The 21,755-nt window shown below is 39.3% G+C and overlaps 1 protein-coding gene across 1 annotated transcript; it reads left to right on the plus strand.

Moving 5' to 3' along the window:
- The first annotated feature begins 11,780 nt into the window (after nt 1–11,780).
- clptm1l (CLPTM1 like) lies at nt 11,781–20,812 on the plus strand. Its single transcript, XM_083926153.1, has 18 exons — nt 11,781–12,023; nt 13,291–13,519; nt 14,045–14,139; nt 14,251–14,440; nt 14,815–15,008; nt 15,259–15,337; nt 15,632–15,749; nt 15,868–15,962; nt 16,384–16,468; nt 17,513–17,616; nt 17,730–17,795; nt 17,908–17,958; nt 18,074–18,156; nt 18,269–18,303; nt 18,434–18,489; nt 18,753–18,797; nt 19,027–19,142; nt 19,244–20,812. Exons 2-18 carry the CDS (start codon nt 13,355–13,357, stop codon nt 19,326–19,328), a joined length of 1,662 nt encoding a protein of 553 aa, XP_083782279.1. The 5' UTR covers nt 11,781–12,023; nt 13,291–13,354; the 3' UTR covers nt 19,329–20,812.
- The last annotated feature ends 943 nt before the right edge of the window (nt 20,813–21,755 follow it).

The raw sequence follows: 21,755 nt of genomic DNA on the forward strand, positions 1-21,755 counted from the left end.
GGGGCGACCGTTACCATGTAAACAGATGATAACAGCCTTCTTAACCTACTGGTAGGTGCAGCAGACCCTTTGTAACCCATATCTATCAGGCTGATAGCTACTGATTACAATCATTTAATGGACCGACAGTAACACATGCACCTACCACCGCCTCTAAAGGTCACAAATAGCTTTTAAGAACAAAAGTTTGTTTACTTCTTTCTCTCAAACTCATGCTTTTTCCTTACTGTCATCCCTCCATCTTTCGCTGTGGCTAAATAAATTACACATATTATTTATATATGATTCATCGAGGGATAAACTGTCATATCTGCACAGAAAGCAAAAACCAATTTCCTGTTGTGTTAATTTTCTCTGTTTGAGAGGGCACAGATTTCCCTTGTGTTTATTTCACAACTCTGTGTGTGTGTGTGTGTGTGTGTGTGTGTGTGTGTGTGTGTGTGTGTGTGTGTGTGTGTGTGTGTGTGTGTGTGTGTGTGTGTGTGTGTGTGTGTGTGTGCGCGTGCGTGCGTGTGTGTGTGTGTGTGTGTGCGTGTGCGTGTGTGTGTGTGGGTGTGGGTGTGTGTGTGTGTGTGTATTTACAGATTGCAACTACACTCATGGCTGCCCCAGCGAGAGAACATCAGATGTCTCTCCATCTCTCCTCCACTATCTCTCGCTCGGTGCATCTGTCTCTTCGGCCCTCCATCGCGCCTTCCCACCATGATCCACTCGTCTCGGCATTGCCACAGCGATGAGAGCCACTTTCATCCAAATTGACACACATGTCGAGATGAAGGATTGGAACAGGCGAGAAGATGAGAGGAGAAGAGGGTGTAAGAGGAAAGAGAAAAGTAGGGATGTGGAGAAACGAGGTGAGAAGAATAAAGTGGTAAAAAGACAGAGTAGAAGCCAGGCTGAGGACGAGGGAGGTGAAAAGGGAAAGATGGAGGGAGGATGAAGGAGAGAATAGACAGAGAGGTGAAGAAAGAAACAATTGAAGCTTTGCACACACTCATAGGCACAGTATGGAAGCCAGCAGTCTGTGAAAGTGTTAAAGTCACATCTGAGTGAAAGCTCAGCAGGGCAAAAGAGCAGCAGCATCGAGAAGTAAAGAGAAAGAAGAATAGAAAGAGGCTAAAGAAGGAGAACATAAGTGTTTGTGTGCATTTAATGCACATTTTTGAACGTGAACAGTTACAGTTTGCAAAATAAGTTCACTTTTTCAGGTGGAAAAGTTATCGTCAAAGAGCTAAGGTGGAAAAGTTTTCCACAAAACCTGGTTTTATTTCATTGAATGTGCATCATTGATGTTTTGTTCCCACCTAGGTTACATGCATTCACTCTACTTCAAAGCTAAAAAATAAAGCAAGACATGTTTGAATTTCTATCAAATTTAGTTTGGCCTACATCAGTTGGCCTACTAATATTGATACGTGGACATTTTGGAAACCTGAATGTAACCATGTTCAGATTTGCATTTCTTCCAGTCTCTTGTCACAAATCATAAACCAATCACTGTCTAATATGGATAACAACAGCGCAACAACTTCGACACATCACCGCCAAAGAAACCTGAAACCTCAAGCGCAGCATGGACAGTCAGTACAAAGAGAAAACACACTGCCGTTGTGGCAGATTAATCCATCAGCCACTGCCAGTTACCAGCTAATAAGCTAGAAAAGAACATAAACAAATATAAAATGCAAACATGAGAGTGCAAACATGTGGGTCTTTGGATGATTTTATTCAAAATTTAGCCATCTTGATGCCGGTTGCTCTTTCACCGGTTTCGAATGTAGTCACCAAAAGCAGCGATGGGAAGGTTAAGGCCAGATCCTGAATTTCTCAATATAGACAAAAGAGTAGATTTGCTTTCAGCCCCTTCTCTTTGATTTTGTATATGTCTTAAAACAACATTAAACAATATATTAATGATAGCAAATTAGTTTTCACACATTTTAAAGCATAGTTGGAGTGGGACTATTCGTTTCAACCTGGGAGTGAATGTGAACAAAATAGAGGGGGGAGGAGAGCATATAAGAAAGAGAGTTGACTGGCGCTTTGAAGAGTTCCTGCTGTTGTGCCTGGAGGTGACTTTTCTGTGTGTGTCTGTGTATGCGTGTGTGTGCACGAGTGCGTGAGTGCGTGCATGCATGTGTGCGTGTGTGGGTTTGGTGTCTCAGATCACTACTGGGATGGAGAGCTGACAAGTCAGATGAGGCTAAGTCCATCCTCTGCTCTCCTCTCCTTTTATACTTCTCTTCTCTCTCTTGCTGCCCCCCCCTCTCTTTCTCTACTCGTTCTCTCAGCTATGTGACAGATAACTGACATATTATCAGCCAATGACCTTGTGTCGTAGACGAATCCCCACCAATTAAAAATGGGGCCGTTTCCTTGTCAACTCTACATAATGGAAATTCATACGGTCCACAATCTAAATGAGCAAGCCGCACATACTGCATGCAAATATGCACATATAACACACATGCACGTTCACGCACAAAAGGTAATTGTGTGGTGACAGATGTTCACCATACATTAAGCCAAGCATGTCCAATAAAAAAGTGCCCGTAAGAGCCAGTGATGTACACAGAGGTCAGTGTGTGTGTGTGTGTGTGTGTGTGTGTGTGTGTGTGTGTGTGTGTGTGTGTGTGTGTGTGTGTGTGTGTGTGTGTGTGTGTGTGTGTGTGTGTGTGTGTGGTTAACCTTGGAGAACAAAAGGGTATCCAACTAACTTCTCAACTCACTCAATCACAAAGAGACAGAGTAAGGGTGGCTGCAGAGGAGAGAATGAGAAAGATGGAGCGAGACAGACGGCGAGTGACAGAGAGAGAGAAATTGTGACAGAGACAAAGGGTGACACGGGGAGACAGATTGAAAGAGGTTAAAGATTCAGATAGACGGCGAGAGAGCGGGGCAAAGGGAGAGATGGTAACATTTTTAAGGAGAAATCGTCAAAGGTAAACTTGTGGGAAGAAAGGAAGGAAAGAAAGAAGATGTGAGAATGCAGAGAACAAATCAAAGGGGGGAAGCAGTAACAGAAAAGAAAGAAAGAAGGAAGGCAAGAGGCAAGGGTGGTTGGAGGGAGTGAGGAAGAAAGCAGGATATGTGGGGAATTTAACAAAAATCAATGGAAATATATAAATAAATATAAATAATAAAAAATCAACGGTGGGAAGAAGAGAGCCAGGTGGGAAGAAAGGAATGCAGAAAAGAAGGGAGGAAAGGAAGAAAATAGGAAGGAAAAAAGAAAGAATATAAGGAGGGAAGAAGGAAGGAAGGTGGAAAGGAAAAAGGACCCCTTATGAAAGGCAGAAAGAAAACAGCAAGAGAAAAAGACAAGGAGGAGGCAATTATCTAAGTGAGGAAGAAGCAGGTGGGAAGAAGGATAGACAGAACAGAGGGAATGAGCTTATTAAGAAAGAACTGAAGTGGGATGGAGGCAAAGGGCAACTAAAGGAAAGAAAGACAGAAACAGGAAAGAACAAGGACAGGAAGGAAAGATATGCAAGTTATGCAACAGTTACGCTGACTGCTGCTTTGATTAGTTAAATCAATATCAAAGAAGTGGTTAACCATCCAGGGTGCACGTCTCAAAACCATTAACAAATACAGTACACAATAAAAACTTCAAATATATCACAAATATCAACAAAAAACATACTTTAAACAATTCATTGAAATACTATCAATGACAAAAAAAGCAATATGTATCACAGTAGTTGTGGCTATTGTTTGTACATGCCTATGGGTTGTGCAAGTGCAAGGTAGTGCAAGACTAATTGCTAATGCGTATTTGTCTCAAACCTCTCAGTTCATTGTCACTTTCCAAGGGGTTTTATCAATGGCGCAGATGAGAATGCCTCTGGGTGCAATTAGATGGACCTACAACCTATCAGGGCAATGGAACGTGGCTTACAACCAATCACATGGTCCATTTTGAACCAGGAAAAAAAGAAATTGGCCTCATGGTCACACACTTTCTCAAATTACAGCTAACCAGTACAGTTAAATGTGTTTCCGAAGAGATTTCAGGTGAGAAATAGGCATTACAGTAACAGGATCTTGATTTGTACTTGAATAGCACGCCATGATGCTCCTCTGTCAATCTTTATAAACATGCCCCACATGAGATAAACGGTTCTACCTAGGGCCTGATGGAAATCTGTCCGAACAGAGGGTAAATGAACCATGACTTCAGCAGATTCGTCTGGTTTCCAGTTTTGCACCACTTATAAGGAAAAACCATTGCTCTATGGCGTCATGGTTTAAAAAAAACTTGTGTGGACTGCCAGAATGCAGCCATACCTACAGAAGCCTTGGAAGCGTAATAGGTTTGAGTCACGGCAGCAGTGCGGACCACTGGGTCCTGTGTATTTTTGCAGCACTGCTGTGCCACAAAAGATACATGAAGAAATAAAAGATTTTTATGGGAAAACGTGGTTGGGAAACTGTCTTTGTGTCTGATCTATGAGCTCTCACACAATATATTCCATATTCTGCCAACCTGTTGCCATTGTGCTGAATCCTCAGCTGAAGACAAATTAGCATTTAAATGAGGCAAGTTATTTTCCTTTTAACGTCCGCTCTAAATTACTAACGCAGTAGCTTTGATTGAGATGAGAGGAGGGAGACTGGTGGATTTAGTGTTATTGACCCAGAAAGGGTTGAGTGAACACCCTCATTTCTTTTTCTCTTCAGCAACACACACCCCACCAGGCATGCTACACTCCCACACAGCTGAGAGGAGCTGCTCAGTAGCCTACAACCAGAACCTCCAAATGTTTGGTACCGGACAGCTTGACTGATGCAAGCTGCCTTGCCTAAAGGACCACTCCAATGATTTTCAGCCTTATCTCTACAGAGTGCGTGTCACAGAGAGATTCTTTAATGCACCTGTACACTTGGCTGGACTCTCTGCATCTTGTAGGAAGGCTCTGCTCGCCTCCCAAATGCTGCACAGGATGATGCAGTACTGGGCTAATAATCTGCAAGAAAGCATCACTATCTTCAAAGTTTTAATTCATAATGTGCAACAGAGTATGATTAATAATATATTTGAGAACATTCAAAGGTATGGTTGGATTTTATTTGAGGCATTTATGACGGATGACAAAAAGACCTTCAAATGACACAGAAATGTTACATATTCCATTCATGACCTTGTGGCTATATAATAAAGAGCCTTTTTTACATTGTTCTTGAATGCTCTTCTTACACAATATCTTTTCAAAATGTATCTAAATGCTGTAAAAGTTGGTGGAGTCACTTGTGTAATTAATGTAATACATTTTTGACACATTTTTGGTGTATTACATGATACATTGTGTTCCTATAGTATTATGCAACACAACAAATAGTCCTTTTATTTAGTTTTTCATATAGTGTTACTGCACAAATATACAGTTTGACTTATCATCCGTCATACTGGAGAAAGGAAGAAGTCATACTCCTAGAGCCACAGGGTCGGTGCTCCCCCGCTGCTGTAACTAACCTTTGCTTCACCACCGGAGCTTTGATCCAACTGCAGCAGCAGTCAGGTACATATGGAGTCTTTGTAGTTGGGTGCCACATACATTCACCAGCTTATTCCCTTCCAGCTGCTGTGTGCAGCCTAAAAACTTTACTGTTAGTTGCTTCTATTTTCTGTGATTATGATTAGAAAAAGGGCCGTTATTATGCTAATTTTCAGGTTCATGCTTGTGTTTTGGCTTTCGACTTGAACATGTTTAAATGTTTAAATGGCCGTTTTCACCAAACTGTAGAACTTTTAAACGGAATTCTATTGCTAGGCAACAGTCTTTCACATACACTGAAACAGGAAATAAACTGGGACACATTTGTAATGTTTAATGTTTCCAACTGTGAAATACTCTATCACAATAGCTATAAATGTATAGTTTTAAAAGTCGTGTCTACAGCACAACTATGATGACAAATTAAGTCATTAGATGATTGACCGAAACACAGAGCTAAACAAAATCCATCCAAGATTACAGGGCGTCACAATCAAACCCTAACGTTTCAATAAATAAAGTGTAATAAAGTGTACTTATCATCTATCTTTCACCCCACGCCATATTTTAGCAGCTACAGAGTATGCTTCAAGCAATTATGCAAGTTTTGACAGTGGTGGCATTTGTGGGGAAGTGCCACCACTATCTTTTTCCTCGCCACTGTGGTCCTGACAGACGCACAGAACTACAGCTGTGCAGCACTTTCTACCTATATATAGTGTAGTTATACAGTATAACGTTCCGAAGTCCATGTATAAGGCACAGTTTCTGAGTACCGGCTGTGTGCATTTGTCTTTGGATTGATTGTTTTGATCTTTCACAGTAATAATATAGCACCACAATCTGGTTTATAATAAAAAAAATACATGGGACTCTCATTATTTAAATTATGAAACCTTTAAGTCCTCCCCCCAAAAAATTATGCATGATAGACTCTATATAATATACATATAATAGGACATATCCAAATTGTTATTGTTATGTTACATGTAGCAGCTTTATTTCTAAGTGCAATGCCTCCTCACCGGTTTGTGGACATTTGAATCTGGATGAAATAACTAAATATTATTCAGTATCTGAAAAAGAAGAATAAGAGAAAGGTGATATGAAAAGGCAATTCATTCAGATAAAGGGAGCAGGTCATTGGGGCTCTCCCGTCTGGTTGATACTCCAGACTGACAATTGAAAATGCGGGGACAGGGACACATTCTTTCTATCTGGGAGGTCATTTGGAAATAGAGTGCTGAGTAGCCTTCTCTCTGCCCCTGACTGGAAGGCTGTCTTTTTTCCCACTCTCGATTTTTCTACTATGCGCCCCTGACTGCGAAACACCATAAAGAGTGATGGATGTTGATGGAGTCACACGGAGTGGTGATTATGGTTCATTGCAGAGTATTGAGGAAGGACGGATACAGACAGATAGATAGACAGACATACAGAAACTGAAAAAGAGAGGCGATTGCAGGCTCAGAACGGTTAATAGCAGAATTCAATCCATCTGTGCGATGTAGATGGAGCTTTTGCGCCACTGAGTGGTGAAATGTTTAACTACAGCTCACTAAATCTTAATCTAAAAACTGGGACTAACCATAAACTGTGATTTTCACATTGCTATACTCTATTAATTCACTTTTCTTTCCTGAACATTTCCCCTTCAGCAGGGCCAGGTGGAGTTGGTATAGTTGTGCTCAAGGACACTTCAGCAGAGCAGTTGCTTGATAAAACTGTACCTTTATCTTGGAAAACAAATTACAGTGTCTTATATACAGATTATGCCAATCTGAAGTCAAATATTGTGTTATTAAACCATGGTCTTTGGACCATTGTCCATAAAAAAAATAACACAACACAACTCACACCTTAGAACAGAATAAAAGCAAAGACACAAGAAGAATAAAACAAACCACTGCAAACCAGGTCATATTACACAATATAATAGCACAGAGTGAAAGCTGTACTCAGACCAAAGCACAAAAGTATGATTAGAATGGTACTTAAGGTGTCAGAAGTAAACAATACTCATTATGCAGCACAATGGTTCTTGTCGGAGACATAATATGTATCCTTGTTGGATGAGTATTGCATGTGAGATGCATTCAAACGTTACTGCTTGCTAATTCTAACAGCTTTATATACTACTGGGCTGTTTAATCTGTAGCAAATGTGTCATAATGTGTAAACTGATCACATGCTTTGTATCTAAAATCTGAATTTGAAACTACAGCATTAAAGCGAATGTAGTAGACACAAAAGTGCAATGTTTCCCACTGAAATATAGTGCAGTAGAAAATGGAAATACTCAAAGAAAATAGATTAGCATAAAAGCAAAAAGTGACATTCACAGGATTACTTTTAATGAATAAAAGAAGAGAAGTGATTTAAAAGACATTCCCAGACTGGGTGTTTCAGAGGTGGGAGGCCTGAGAGCAAAAAGTCCGGTCACCTTAAGTCTCAAAGTGGGAGGGATGGTTCGAAGAACCTGCCTGAGGAACTGCGCTGACTCACAGGGGACCAAAAATTCAGCATTTAGATAAAGTATGTGACGCCAGTTTCCTAAGGGGGGGGAGAGTACATCACCGATATAGGAAAGGCTGGGGCCTCTTAATCAAATCTGACATGTGAATGGGCGTGGAATACATCAGGGGAAGGTTCTGCCCTTCTCTTGGTCATATATCTAAAATTACACCATTTTTTTCTTGGCATTTCTTTTTTCTGGACTGTTCTTGATGTGCTGTTCCACCCAAAGGCTCAGAAACTCTCTCTCACTGTTTGATTGCTTTGGGAGGTTTGATTGTAATGTAGATCTTTCTTATTCATGAGCTCTTTTTGGTTCAAGTTTCAGTCTTTACAATAATGGATGAAATGCTCAAAATACAGCCCAAAACTTGCAAAACACTACTTATTAGACTGCATGATAAACAAGGACATCTAATCACATTGAATAATGCACAGTGGTGGAAGAAGTACTCAGACCTTTTATCCTTAACAGTACCAATAGAACAATATAAAAATACTTCATCAAAGGTGCATGTCAAATATGGTCAGATTTTTAGTTTAAAACATTATAAAAATGTAATAAAATTATCATCACAATGTGAGAATTGGCGTTATATCAAAGATGTCTTGCAGAGATATCTACTGAAATGAGCACGCTAACCAGCTAGCCCCTTCCTGTCCTGTCTTGTAATACTGCTCATACCTGGAAAGGTAGTACTGACTTAGTTGAAACTATTACATATAAAACCTTTCAAAACACATTTAAACCCTTTTAGGCTTCAAAATAAAGTGCAATAACCTTTGGACGTACACACTACTCCAGGAGCACCATCACGCCACCCCTGGGTGTGAGCCACACCTCTTGCTTTCTGTTCAAACCAACAATAAATTCCTTTCCTACAGCCACTGAACATGATTTTTTTCCCAAAGTGTCAAGTGACTTGTGTGTGTGTGTGTGAGTGTGTGTGTGTGTCTGTCTGTCACCTCTCAGGAGCACTGACCTCCTTCAGCCGCACATAAACATACAGAACATCTCCCGCTCTGCTGCAGCTGCTGATTTATCACCTTTCTTTCGTTCCCTTCATAAGATGGTCCTTTCCATCTGTGTTGACGACATCCAAAAGCTATCTGACTAACAGAAAGCAAGAAATGAGGAGGAGGAGGAATAGAGTCGTGGATAGAGCACACATGTCTCTCAGTGATAGAGCAAGTCAGAAAGTCTCACCCACAGATTTATGAAGGGACGTTTAATTTGGGAAATTTGCCCGCAGAGCACTTTCACAGCTAGTGTATATTCCACGTATAATATCCTGATGGCAGAGTCATTTCTGTTAAAGGAGTTCTTGGACGAATTCTAAAGACCGTGTGGACACAGCACACACTTTCCCCTGCAGAGCAACCGCAGGGGGTCAAGGAGTGAGAGTGTAATACATGTTAGGTAAGAAAACACTGAAAGATACAAGACTCCATGGAGATTGAGGTCAGAACCACTGGCCTGAACTCACAGAGGCAGGTGAGCTTGACCTTCTTCAACACAGGAGTTATTTAAGTGGGTCAGGATGTCTTTTAGGGACAAACTGGCTGGATAAATGTCACTGATTAAATGTCACTGTGACTGGGGTTCTAGGTGCTACGAATATTTTGTAGCAAAGGCAAAAAAATATATCACATATGCACTTTTATATATGTTATATACGCAAAGGTTATGTGGTAGAAACTGGTGTGATATTAAATCCTTTTTTACCCTGAGGCAACAACAACCCTCAATGAGCCTGTATTAACAAGCTTATTATTCTCGCTGTATAACACACAACCTCTGTAAGATTACATGTGTAGGTTGTAATTATAAAAAGGAATAGTGCTGCATTTTAATTAATACAAATTCAGGAAAGCCTTCCCCACAATGTCAGAAGGGAAATCAATTATTTTTGCATGATTATAAGCCCACAGTCCCATAATTAACAGGCCGTGGATCAGTTTATATCTGGTTGACTGGGCTTTGTTGGGTCAATGTGGGTTGGTGTTAGCTGGGAAACAGCATGTGGACAATAACAATGTGGGAAACAAACAAAATGTGCAGCACGTCTCTTTCCTCGCCTTTGTGTAGGAGACACAGTCACAGGGAAGGTCTTATACAACCAAAGCTGGATGAGCTAGGATTAATGGTATAATCGTTTCTGAAATACTGTGAATGACTCATAAAGTCACGACAACCACCACACTAATTTTTGTACAATGTAGGCCAACATTGTACGATATGGTTATTGGAGAATAGCCTCCTAATAGATGCTAATCTAAAAGAGATAACATTTCATAGATGCAACTATTTCTCCACAATAGGCATTTTAAAAACAGTGCTTGAGAATTTTAAGACACGCTGGACTAAAATATGTTGTTTTTTTTAACTTTTGTATTTAATTTCAAACTAATATGAATATTTACAGTTATTTTCTGAACTTTGGAGTGGACAAAAAAAAAATGTTTTACAATTAAGTACACCAACTTATAAACCTGTATTTAAATATATTTATTATTGATTAATGACCTGTTTTTGTTGAAAATGAACAGGTCTTTCACTCGGAAGGATAGGAGACATTCTCAGTGCTGCGATGTAACGTATACGCGACATGGTGGCCAGCCGTGATCGTATAGTGGTTAGTACTCTGCGTTGTGGCCGCAGCAACCCCGGTTCGAATCCGGGTCACGGCAGTCCGTTTTGACTCTTAGGGAAGAGATGATATTTGCTAAATAACTTCTCCTTTCATTGGCTTTAATACCAGAAATATGCGGACAGTAGTACGCGGCTTCATTCACAAAAGAACAAATAAGATAAAGCCTCCTAATAAATCATAGGACCTTCTGTGTATGAAACCAGCAGTTCACTGCATTTCTTATTTATAAAGAACGGACTGGGTGGAATCTGTTTCTGCTAAGAATTGAAGGTTATTTGCTAAACATTTCAGCTTTGGTATAAATAATTTTGCGTGGCCTGATTTCACACAGGCAGCTGCTTCAGCACACTCGTGTGATTAAAGTAGGTTAGGGACAAAGTCCGGTGAAATGTCACTGATCAAGTGTCACTGTGACTTTTGTAGATTTAGACACACATGCCTACAGGTAAATGACTGTTTTACACACAAAGACATATATATTGTGTATCTATTATGATATTATGTTACAGGCATGCCCTGAGGTTACATGGAAGAAAACAGTTGTAGTTGTTGAATAAATTTTCCCCGGCCAGAGGTTCGGATCCGAGTCACGACGGTCCCGTTTAAAGGGGAGATGACCATGCACACAAATGATACTTTCATGCATAAGACTCCCATTAAAGACTCAGCCTGCTATCACAAACAAAACACAATCCCATATGTATTTGTTGCATTAATGGATCAAGACTTACATGCATTTGGCACATAATCATAACTAAAACATGCAATTTACATTTTCTGAAAAGTATTAATACCTACAGGTATTATTAAAATAATGTAACCTAAATAATCTAATAGTTTTTGCCAATTTATAATTTTCGAGTTTTAAGTTTTCCATAGTGGTCAAATATGATTTAACATCTGAAGCTTTAAAACTATATAACAGTTTAAGCCAAATGGATTTAATTTAATGGATATATAATTGTGTAAATTTCATCTGCCGAACATTTTGGATTGTTAAGAATTAATAATAAACCCATCCTTTAACTTTTCTTCAAACGTTCCGGTGTCTCGGTGAAGCAAAGTCTCGCGTTATCACCACCCCAAATCCCGTCCAAGAAAAACCAACCAGGAAGCGAATGGCGGAAATTTAGATCCACCTCACGCTTACAGCGAGCAGCGTTTTAGGGCAGAGCCGTTTGTGTCCTGGATGGAGAGACCAGCCGAGTACACAGCGGATGTATTCAGCTAAAAACGGTGCATTGTTTTGAAGAGACGATGTCGTCGCGTCTAACTACCCGGCAGGATTGGTGAAGTGATAGTGCATGGACGGATAGCCCTCCTGTCTGTCACTGACAGCCTGCAACATTAAACACCGGTAGGTTTAACGTTAATGTCTGAATTTAACTTTCTCTGTAAGGTTTAACACACGAGAGAAAAACAATTAACCTTAACATGGGGGAACAAGTTATAGACAGCAGATTTCAATACACATCAGGAAATCATTTGGACGTGTCTAGCAAACCCATAGAGAAGCAACCATATGCACTCTGACAGCTCTCTGAAGTAAATACATATTTTAACCCCCCCAGCCTAAAGACAATCAATCAAATGATGGGAAAATTACCACCAGCAGCGGCAACTTTTCGACTGGCAGCTATTTACTTTAACCGCAGGCAAATACATTGGACGATACAAGTCTGACAACTCTGCAAATAGCTGGTTAAAATGTCCACACAGGTCTGACTTTGAATGAAAGCTGCTAAAATCTATTTGAATATCATTTGAATGTATCTTTTAAATCTATTGTTGTGTCTAGATGTGAGGCTGTCTGTGTACTATCATATGACACAAACTGGACGAGCAAGTTCTGGCAAATGTTGAAGGTTGTTTCACGCCACAATGCATTTTTGTTAAACGTTTTTTTTTAAAGCATTCAAATTTCAGGCTGTTTCCACATCACAATGTTTATCACTATTTTTTAACTTGCACTATTTTGTTTGTTTAATTCAATTCGATTTTATTTACAGTGCCAACTCGCACAGAAGTTATATCAAGGCACTTTACATATACAGTAGGTCGAGACCACACTATGACTTATTTATAATCTACAGAGATCCAACAATTCCTCCATAAGCAGCAACAAGTTGCAATATCTATAATAATAGCAATCTTGTGCACACAGTGGCAACGAACACCTTCCTTTAAACAGGCAGGAACATCGAACAGACCCAGCTCTATGGAAGACAGACATCTGTCTTGACCGGATAGACAGACAGACAGACAGACTGACAGGCAGACTCAAGACCCTTTAACATCAATGCTCATCCTCTCAGGCCTTTTGTGGTTGAGTGAGTGAAAATTCTTGCAGCCAGGCTCCAAAACCTTGTAACATCAGTTATTTTAGCATAAGTTTTCACTCCTGTCGGGAGAATCCGGTCCAGACATAGTTTCATTATGTCATTTATCAAATGTGCTCCATAAATAAAGTTTACGTGACAAGTTGTTATTAACTAGCCAGAGTCAAGAGGAGAGGCCTCTACCAACTATCTTTCATATCATACAGTCAGCATGGATTTCTTATTTTTTTTTGGAAAAGCTTCATCCTAAACACTAACCATGTATCTATGACTCCTCCTCTGCAGACATATGGCCCTACTCCTCAGCTAGCCGAGGGAGACGACGTAACGAGACGACGAGACTAGCATCATGTTCCTGAAAACATCTTTCACCACCCTGATCGTGGGAGTGTTTGTGGTGTACGTGCTCCACACCTGCTGGGTGATGTACGGTATAGTGTACACTAAACCGTGCGACAGCCCCAAAGGTGAAAACTGTATCACATCCTTCCTGGCAGGGAACCCCAAACTACAGGTCAGGAATATTGAAAGATGGATGGTTCAGCTCAGTGCTTACTTTTGATTCCAGATAGATGGATGTTTGATTGTGCCCATAGGGAAATTTGTCTTGGACTCAACAGAGCTAGTCCTGTCAACAGATAACTGCACACAACTGTGCAATTGTTTACAGTAGTATGCTTTATACATGTAACAGTGTCAGAACTGAAGGGAGTCAAAGCGCAAAAATGTAGAAAATCTCAGAATTCCCCTGAAAAATGTAATGTATGGGCAAAATTTATTTCATTCATTTATATTTACCAGTTTAGTCCCACATTACGCCATCATTTTATTTTTGTTCAATTCATTTTAATTTCCCCTTTCCATCTCTAGCACACACTTGCACAAACAGTGCTGTTACTGATACGTAATTGCATTGATGGATGTTTTTTTTTTTAAGTGCCCCCAATCTTTTGTAAATGCCCCAAATTTTTTAGACAAATATTTTTTAAACTGATAAACTGACATTTAATAATACCTGTAATATTGTGTGTGTGTTCAGTTGAGTATCTACACTTCAGTGCGGCCCAATGCAGAGGGAGGACATACTTTAATCCACAAAGAAGAAACATTTGATGTTAACAGCAAGTTTGAGAGGTTGGTGGGACTCGGATGCATACTCACACATAAGCAATGTTCTGATATTCAGTAAACGCAAATCAAAAACACCCTCTTTCTTTTCATGCTCTTTCTCTCTTTCTCCTCCAGGGTAGTAAATGTCTCCATCCCTAAGAAGACCCGCAACAATGGAACATTATATGCGCTTATATTTGTCCATCAAGCTGGCGTCACTCCGTGGCAGGACGTACACCAGGTCCACTTGGTGGCTCAGCTCACCACATACATGGTCCCTAAACTGCCTGAAATCTCTTTGATATCCGGAGAAGATCAAACACAGGTGCTGAACTGTTCATATTTTTTGATTAAAGGGTGTTCAAAGGCATGGAGAGATATTATATACCTCCCATGGAAAAATGGACTGTTAAAAATACTGGCTTTTATTTTGTCAATGATCATAGTCATTATTTTTATATTATATTCTCTTTTTTTATATTGCAGTCAATTGGAGGATTTGTGTTGTATGATTTATGGATAGTTCATATCATTAGTTATTTTTAGTCACAGGTGATCACGTCAATTTTGTACTATCCAAGGAGCTCAACTGCAGAACATGAAGTATCTGTATCTTATCATTAAAGAAACCGAAGAGTGGAGTTACTAACCAGGCGTATCATTTGAGAGTAATATTTCTTCATCTTTGTGATAACACAGGGTCAGAAAGAAGGAGCTCAGCAGAAGAAACTGCAGGACGGTAAACTTAAGGGAGGGGGAGGAGCTGGTCCCACTTCCATAGCTGATCACCCAGTTTCCCACTGGCGCACTCGCCTGACACTCAACATTGTCAGCGACCACTTCCTGTTCGACAGAGAATCCCTGCCTAGTGATGTCCACAGATACCTCAGAGTGTAAGACAGATACAGGAATACATACCGTCACGCATCCAAAAGACGTCACACACATACACACACACATCCAAAAGACGTCACACACATACACGCACATGCACGCACACACCTAAAAGACGTCACACACTTACACACACACACACACACACACATCCAAAATACGTCACACACATTCACACACACAGATACACGCACATGCACGCACGCATCCAAAAGACGTCAAAGGATATTTTGTTTTTCTGTGTTTCAGATTCCAAAATGGTAAGAAGATGATTTATCGACCTCTGCTGTTTGTTGATGAGCTCAGCAATCGAGTCAAGGACCTAGTGGTAAGCTTTTACATCTAAATAAATATTATAAAATACACTGTACATGACAAACTGTACCTGTCAAAGGCAGATTTTCAAAAGCCCTATTTTATTCTGTTATGACATTTTCTAAGGGAAACTTGTTTAATGGAAAATGCAAAAACTTGCTTACAGTGTGCTATAATCCGATTATTATATGGTATGACGAACCATACTCAGAAGTATAGTAAAAGTATAAAGGATAATAGTTTACAGGCATTTGGAGAACATTACAGATCTAAATGTAAATATTAAATAAATATTGACTCTGCATAGGAGATCAACAGTACCTCCATGGAGCTCCCTCTGACCATCTCCTATGACTCTATCTCTCTGGGGAGGCTACGGTTCTGGATCCACATGCAAGACGCTGTTTTCTCTCTGCAGCAGTTCGGTCTGTTAAAACACACACACACACACACACGCACGCGCACACACACGCACGCGCACACACTAGAAGCATTGTGCTTTAATACCATGTATATTTGTCGGTCTCCCTGTATGTTTTGCAGGTTTCACAGAAAAAGATGCTGATGAGATTAAAGGAATCTTTGTGGATACCAACCTGTACTTCCTGGGTCTGACTTTCTTCGTAGCTGCCTTCCATGTAAGTCTTCACCACAGAGCCCCTCACCATCACGCACTAGAACAGAATAAGAAACAGAGTACAGTATAAATCAAAATTCTTAGCATTGCATTATTCTCCAGTTTACATTTCCTTGACATAATAGCATGTGAATACATTCACGATTGGACACATTGGATTTTCTTTCTAACCCGCACATAAAATCAGCATGACAGGACAAACTAAGGGTTCATGCAACCCTAAATTCTATATCTTAATATATTTCATATATAACCACCAAATACAGTATTATTAGTAGCAAATGTTTACACACTTTTCCCTTTCATCTTTAACATAACATGAGCATAAAAAGAAGCATTTGACATATACTTCTCGACGTCTTGTCTTTAAAAAACTGTAGCTTGAGAAATGTACTGTATGTTTATGTCTGTTGCTATTTCAGCTCCTCTTTGACTTCCTGGCATTCAAGAACGACATCAGCTTCTGGAAGGAGAAGAAAAGCATGGTGGGAATGTCCAGCAAAGCAGGTAGATAACTTTGATTATCTCTCATTAAAAACACAGTATTTTAGACAGGAAACAAATGCAAAACAGATGAGAAAGTTGAAAAAGATCCAGAGATTCAGCTGCAAACTCTAAATTCGTTCTGACTGAATGGAAAGAGTATTGCTGCACTGTATCTGCCGGTAAGTCCTTGGGGAAAAATGTGAAGTGAATCTACAAGAAATCAGGCGTCAGCTGTGTGTCGTTGTATAATATGACTCCGTCATTCTGGACTGCTGGGAGGCCAGATGTTGCGCTCTGCTTCCCTCTACTCAGCAACAAAAACAGCAACAGCATGTTGATGCTCTTAGTGTTTGCTGTCAGGTAATTGGCAACATTGAGCCATCTGCAATATGCTATTTAGCAATATTTCACCCTCAGCACTATAAGCAAGAAGACTATACTTCTAATTACTTGGCCAGAGCTTTCCCCTGCACTGGAACTGTGTTTGTCCACAGATCTGGCACTGTTAGGCAACTTAATCTATGGATTTTTTTTATAGTAGAAAATATGAGTAGACCCCTCCAGATGCATCAACATTTTGGAACTTTGCAGGAATGCATGTATCATTTGCTGGATTAAAGCAATTCTTACCATTCTGGCATTTTTCCCTCCAAAGTCCCACCCTCTTCCCCCTGCCTGACCTCTGACGCTCGCTCCTCCCCTGACACGAGCGTTTAGAGAGAGAGATACTGCTTTTAGGTTCCATGGGAAGTCCAAAGTTTCGGACCTCCAACTAGGCAAAGTGCACAGTAATGCCTGTCAAAATGCAACCTCCTACTTCGGACCGAATAAAATTATTGTTCAGACTTTTATCAGAAATAAATGAGAACTGAATATTGATGAGTTTCAACACTGGTGGCTTTCGTTTACATTTTAGTGTGCAATACGCTCATTAGATAACAAAAGAAAAGTGGAAAAATACCAGAAAGGTAAGAATAGCTTTAACTGTTTTAAAAAAAACCCTGAATCAAATAATACAACATCAATATAAGTTACTGTGTGTATAACCTTTGTTTTGTTTTCCAGTGCTGTGGCGATGTTTCAGCACTATAGTGATTTTCCTCTATTTGTTCGACGAGCAGACCAGCCTGCTAGTCCTCATACCTGCTGGTGTCGGTTCTATCATTGAAGTAAGCTCACGCAGACAAAATATACACCTGCATGCAATCAAAACTGAGTAGAAACATGTACGTGGATTCTTGTTGATTAATGCATGACATTATGTATGTTTGTTTTGCTGCAGGTGTGGAAAGTGAAGAAGGCATTTAAGATCCAGGTGTTCTGGAAAGGAGCTAAACCAACATTCCTGGTACGTGTGTGTGATTGTGTGCAGATGGACAAATGATTGGTGGAAATGTTACAATGGGAATGTGTGTACTAAGAGTTCATTTGTGTGTGTTTTTCTTTTTTCTGGGGAACAGTTTGGGAAACTGGATGAATCGGAGAGGAGAACAGAAGAGTACGATACTCTGGTAAGACACTATTAGTTCACACACTGACATGTGCAGAGGCTATTTAACATAATAAATCATACCACATACTGCGCTTTTGTGACTGGACTGGACTTTTCCTTGTGTTTCTCTGTAGGCCATGAAGTATCTCTCATACCTCCTATACCCGTTGTGTATCGGGGGGGCTGTGTATGCTCTAATATATTTACGATATAAGAGGTAAGGATCTTTGTATGTATGTGCATGCACATTTTTAATTTTTTTAATAAAATGTATAGTCTCACCAGTATTTACCTGATAACCTTCCTTTGTTTCTCTGCCCCTGTTTTAGTTGGTACTCATGGTTGATCAACAGTTTGGTCAATGGTAAGCTTATTTGACTCTGAACACTATGGATAGTATTAGAAATACAAGATGATTACCTCATTGTACCATTCATTTCATTATTTGATTAAAAAAAAGAGAATGCTTTTTAACAATTTCTCGATGATTCCAGGTGTGTATGCCTTTGGCTTCCTCTTCATGCTTCCTCAACTGTTTGTTAACTACAAGGTCAGTTCATCACGGTTAATGTACGTGCCAGAGTGTTTTTACTTTTTAATAGCATTTAAAAAACTACTGGACAAAAAAAATATATATTATAATGTCTCACCTCTAAGGGAAGAAAAAAACTGCTCTAAATAATTCCACAGTGCTGCTAGACGTCTAAAAATCCATCCTTTAACAGCTCCAGATGTGATAGAAAAGTGTGCTTTGGTTTGCACCACTGATTTGCATTTGTTTTGATTTTCTCACTGACTTATGCTTCATTTCAGCTGAAATCTGTGGCCCACTTGCCCTGGAAAGCCTTTATGTACAAGGTGAGAACACACTTCCAGTTGGTTAGTTATTCTCTTAATGCTGATTAGCATGTTTTCATGAATCAATGTCTAAATCTAGAGATTTGCTGTTATATTAATACTATTACGTTTAATATTTTCAAATGAAGTCACTGTCACAGAATGTCCTTAATAGTGATTAACTCTTTTTTAATTAATAATAATAATAATAATAATAATAATAATAATAATATTGGTTGATTTTTGCCAGGCATTCAACACCTTCATCGATGATGTGTTTGCCTTCATCATCACCATGCCAACGTCCCACAGACTGGCCTGTTTCAGAGACGATGTGGTGTTTCTCATTTACCTCTACCAGAGATGGTACACACACAAACACACACGCCACACAGATTCCTAAGTCACCAGCAAAACACATCCAACAGTTTTCTGACCTCAAACTGTCTCTCTCTCCTCTTCCCCAGGCTATACCCAGTGGACAAAACGAGGGTAAATGAATATGGAGTTTCTTACGATGAAGAACCCAAAGGAAAGACTCACAAGGACTAGTGAAAGACGGGTCATTGGCTTCCATGATCTGGTATCTGCGGGTTTTGTCTTCAGTCCACTGGTATCCACCGATTGCTTTTGGCCATTTGGTATCAATTGAGCTGGTTTAACGGTCCAGAGGCACCTGGAAAAAAAATGTGGTTTCCGGTCAGTTAGTTTTAAATGGACCGAGTGCATCAACATGCTTGTGGTTTTTGACTTTATCAGTCCGTCCTATAGTGCAAAGTGTTGAAAGGTTAACATCTGCTTATCTGGCTTCTGCAGTCTGGAGAGCCTTCTTTTGTTTTGTTCTGCATTGTGTGACGGGACAGGAAGGTCAATAAGATAAACCCATTTCTAACCCTTTACAAACCCATGCAACAACTTGTGGGTAAAAAAGGTGTTTCTGATTTGCGTGAATGGCAGCACCCTGCTCACGACTATGACCATAATCACAGGTCAGACACTGTTTAGCTTTGGTATGAAAGAGTACACTGATGACTATAGTGACCCTCCTAAAGTAGATATCGGTGGCAACTTCCAGGCCTTCTCAGCCATGACTTCTGCGCTTCCCGTTTTTTAAATATCGTGTCATTCCACAAAACCAGTCCCATTCTTTTCTACTGGAATAGCTTAATACTGTTAATATCACTGGAGGCCCTTTTTTAAACTCTTAATTTTCCAGCTTTGCATGTCTGCAAATACTGGCTCGCTTGTGCTAAGCTGCACAAGTTAAGTATGATTTATTACACTGGGTGGGAGTCCCATTTTAAAATACCTGCTTTTCTAGAAATGATATAAAATTGGGCTAATTATTTTTAAATAATACTCCGTGTGAAGCAGGTTTAAAATGTGCCTCTTAGAAAGTATATATGTGTAGACATTTGTTTTGTTTTTTACATATCTCAAATGATCATGTAGACAAAGCCAACATGTTTCAACCCATTTATGATAACTAATAGTAACGCAGTAGCAGATTCTGATTTGTTGCCATGGTGAAGGGCATTAATTGTATCTTAAGCTTGGCAGTTTCAGAATCTGTTGAGTTGATACTGTATGAGTCTCCTGCTCTGTCCACACATTAAATGATCTTTAGTTTTACAACATTATAACACAGTAGGGAGCCACTGAAAGCCGTACTGTTCTTTCCATCCACCCTAGTTTTGTGGTTTTACCTGCTCGAGTATTTTTTACATATCAGGGCCAAGATGATATGGCAGTGCCAAATGTAAGAATGATTCTTTAAATTCTGAGCTTTGTATGTTCACCATAAACGGTCCGTCTGATGTTTTTAAATAACACTGACATTGTGAGGGAAACAGTAAATGGTAAGACTCGGGGAAAGTATTACTACATTTGGATTTTTCTGCCATAGTTTAAATGTTTTTATGTTTTTATTTTCTTATTTGTTTGTTGTTTTTTTAAATAGGAAGATAAATGGATATATTAGGTCTGTGCACAAAGATCAAGCACAGGTTTTCTGCAAATCAGGACAGGAGAGATTTGCCAGCAAATTTGTTGAAATGGTTTCACTTGTTATGTTTGTTTGTCATTAAATAAAATTGTTTGCATTGGATTTAAAAACACTAGACGTTTCTTATGTACATTTACTTACAGTTTCGGTTTTGAGTGATAATAGCATTAGGAACTAAACAAAGCACAATTATAGACCAATACTGGAGGTTTTTCTTAACATATGGTAAATAACTTCCACTAGAGGTTGGATAGAGAGCTCCATATGTACAGTGCCCATAGAAGTCATCGTACCCGTTTTAAAGTCACTTTTTGTGTTTTACAGCCTGAAATAATAATACATAAAAAAATAAACTCCAGGGTTATTTACACATTTTGCCCTACAGCATTCAAGTGAAATTTTTATTTTCAAAATTTCTGAAAATGTATTTAAAAAAATGAAAAACTAGAATAGCAGTGTTGGAAAAGTGACTGTACATATTCAGATCTTCTTTGGCACAACTAACTAGTACTCAACTTAAAACTCATCTGTTCTGTTTAGTTATTTAAAGGGAAATAGAAAATGCATAAAGGCTGTGCGGTGGTTGGCTTTGGAGAGATGATCTCAAGGAAAATAATTAGATATAAGTACATTAATCAATAAGTATATAATATATATATATGACAAAAACACCAATTTAGAATAGAATAGAATTGTCTTTATTGCCAGTGTACCAGTACAACGAAATGTACAGTACAATCCCTTAAAAGTGCAGAAATAATTTAACATTAAAAGCATCAAATAGAATAGACTCGACCTTTAAAAGACACATTCAAAACGAAAAACGTACACCAATATAAACACAAACAAATAATGACAACAATAGTCACAAACAGGACCACAGAAAGTAATTCATCAAGAGACAGTACATCAACGATATCAATGTGCGCTCACTTTTTCAATCTATACTACGTCCGTCGTCACTTAGTGTGCGT

The sequence above is a fragment of the Echiichthys vipera genome (genome assembly GCF_963691815.1).
Source record: "Echiichthys vipera genome assembly, chromosome: 13".
NCBI classification, from domain to species: Eukaryota; Metazoa; Chordata; class Actinopteri; order Perciformes; family Trachinidae; genus Echiichthys; species Echiichthys vipera.

Bases quoted from the DNA above. Each gene is read 5' to 3' on its own strand.
- clptm1l (XM_083926153.1), top strand. From the start codon at position 13,355: ATGTTCCTGAAAACATCTTTCACCACCCTGATCGTGGGAGTGTTTGTG. The intron at 15,963-16,383 runs GTAAGTCTTCAC...TTGCTATTTCAG, and splicing joins TCTTCGTAGCTGCCTTCCAT to CTCCTCTTTGACTTCCTGGC. The intron at 18,490-18,752 runs GTCAGTTCATCA...GCTTCATTTCAG, and splicing joins AACTGTTTGTTAACTACAAG to CTGAAATCTGTGGCCCACTT.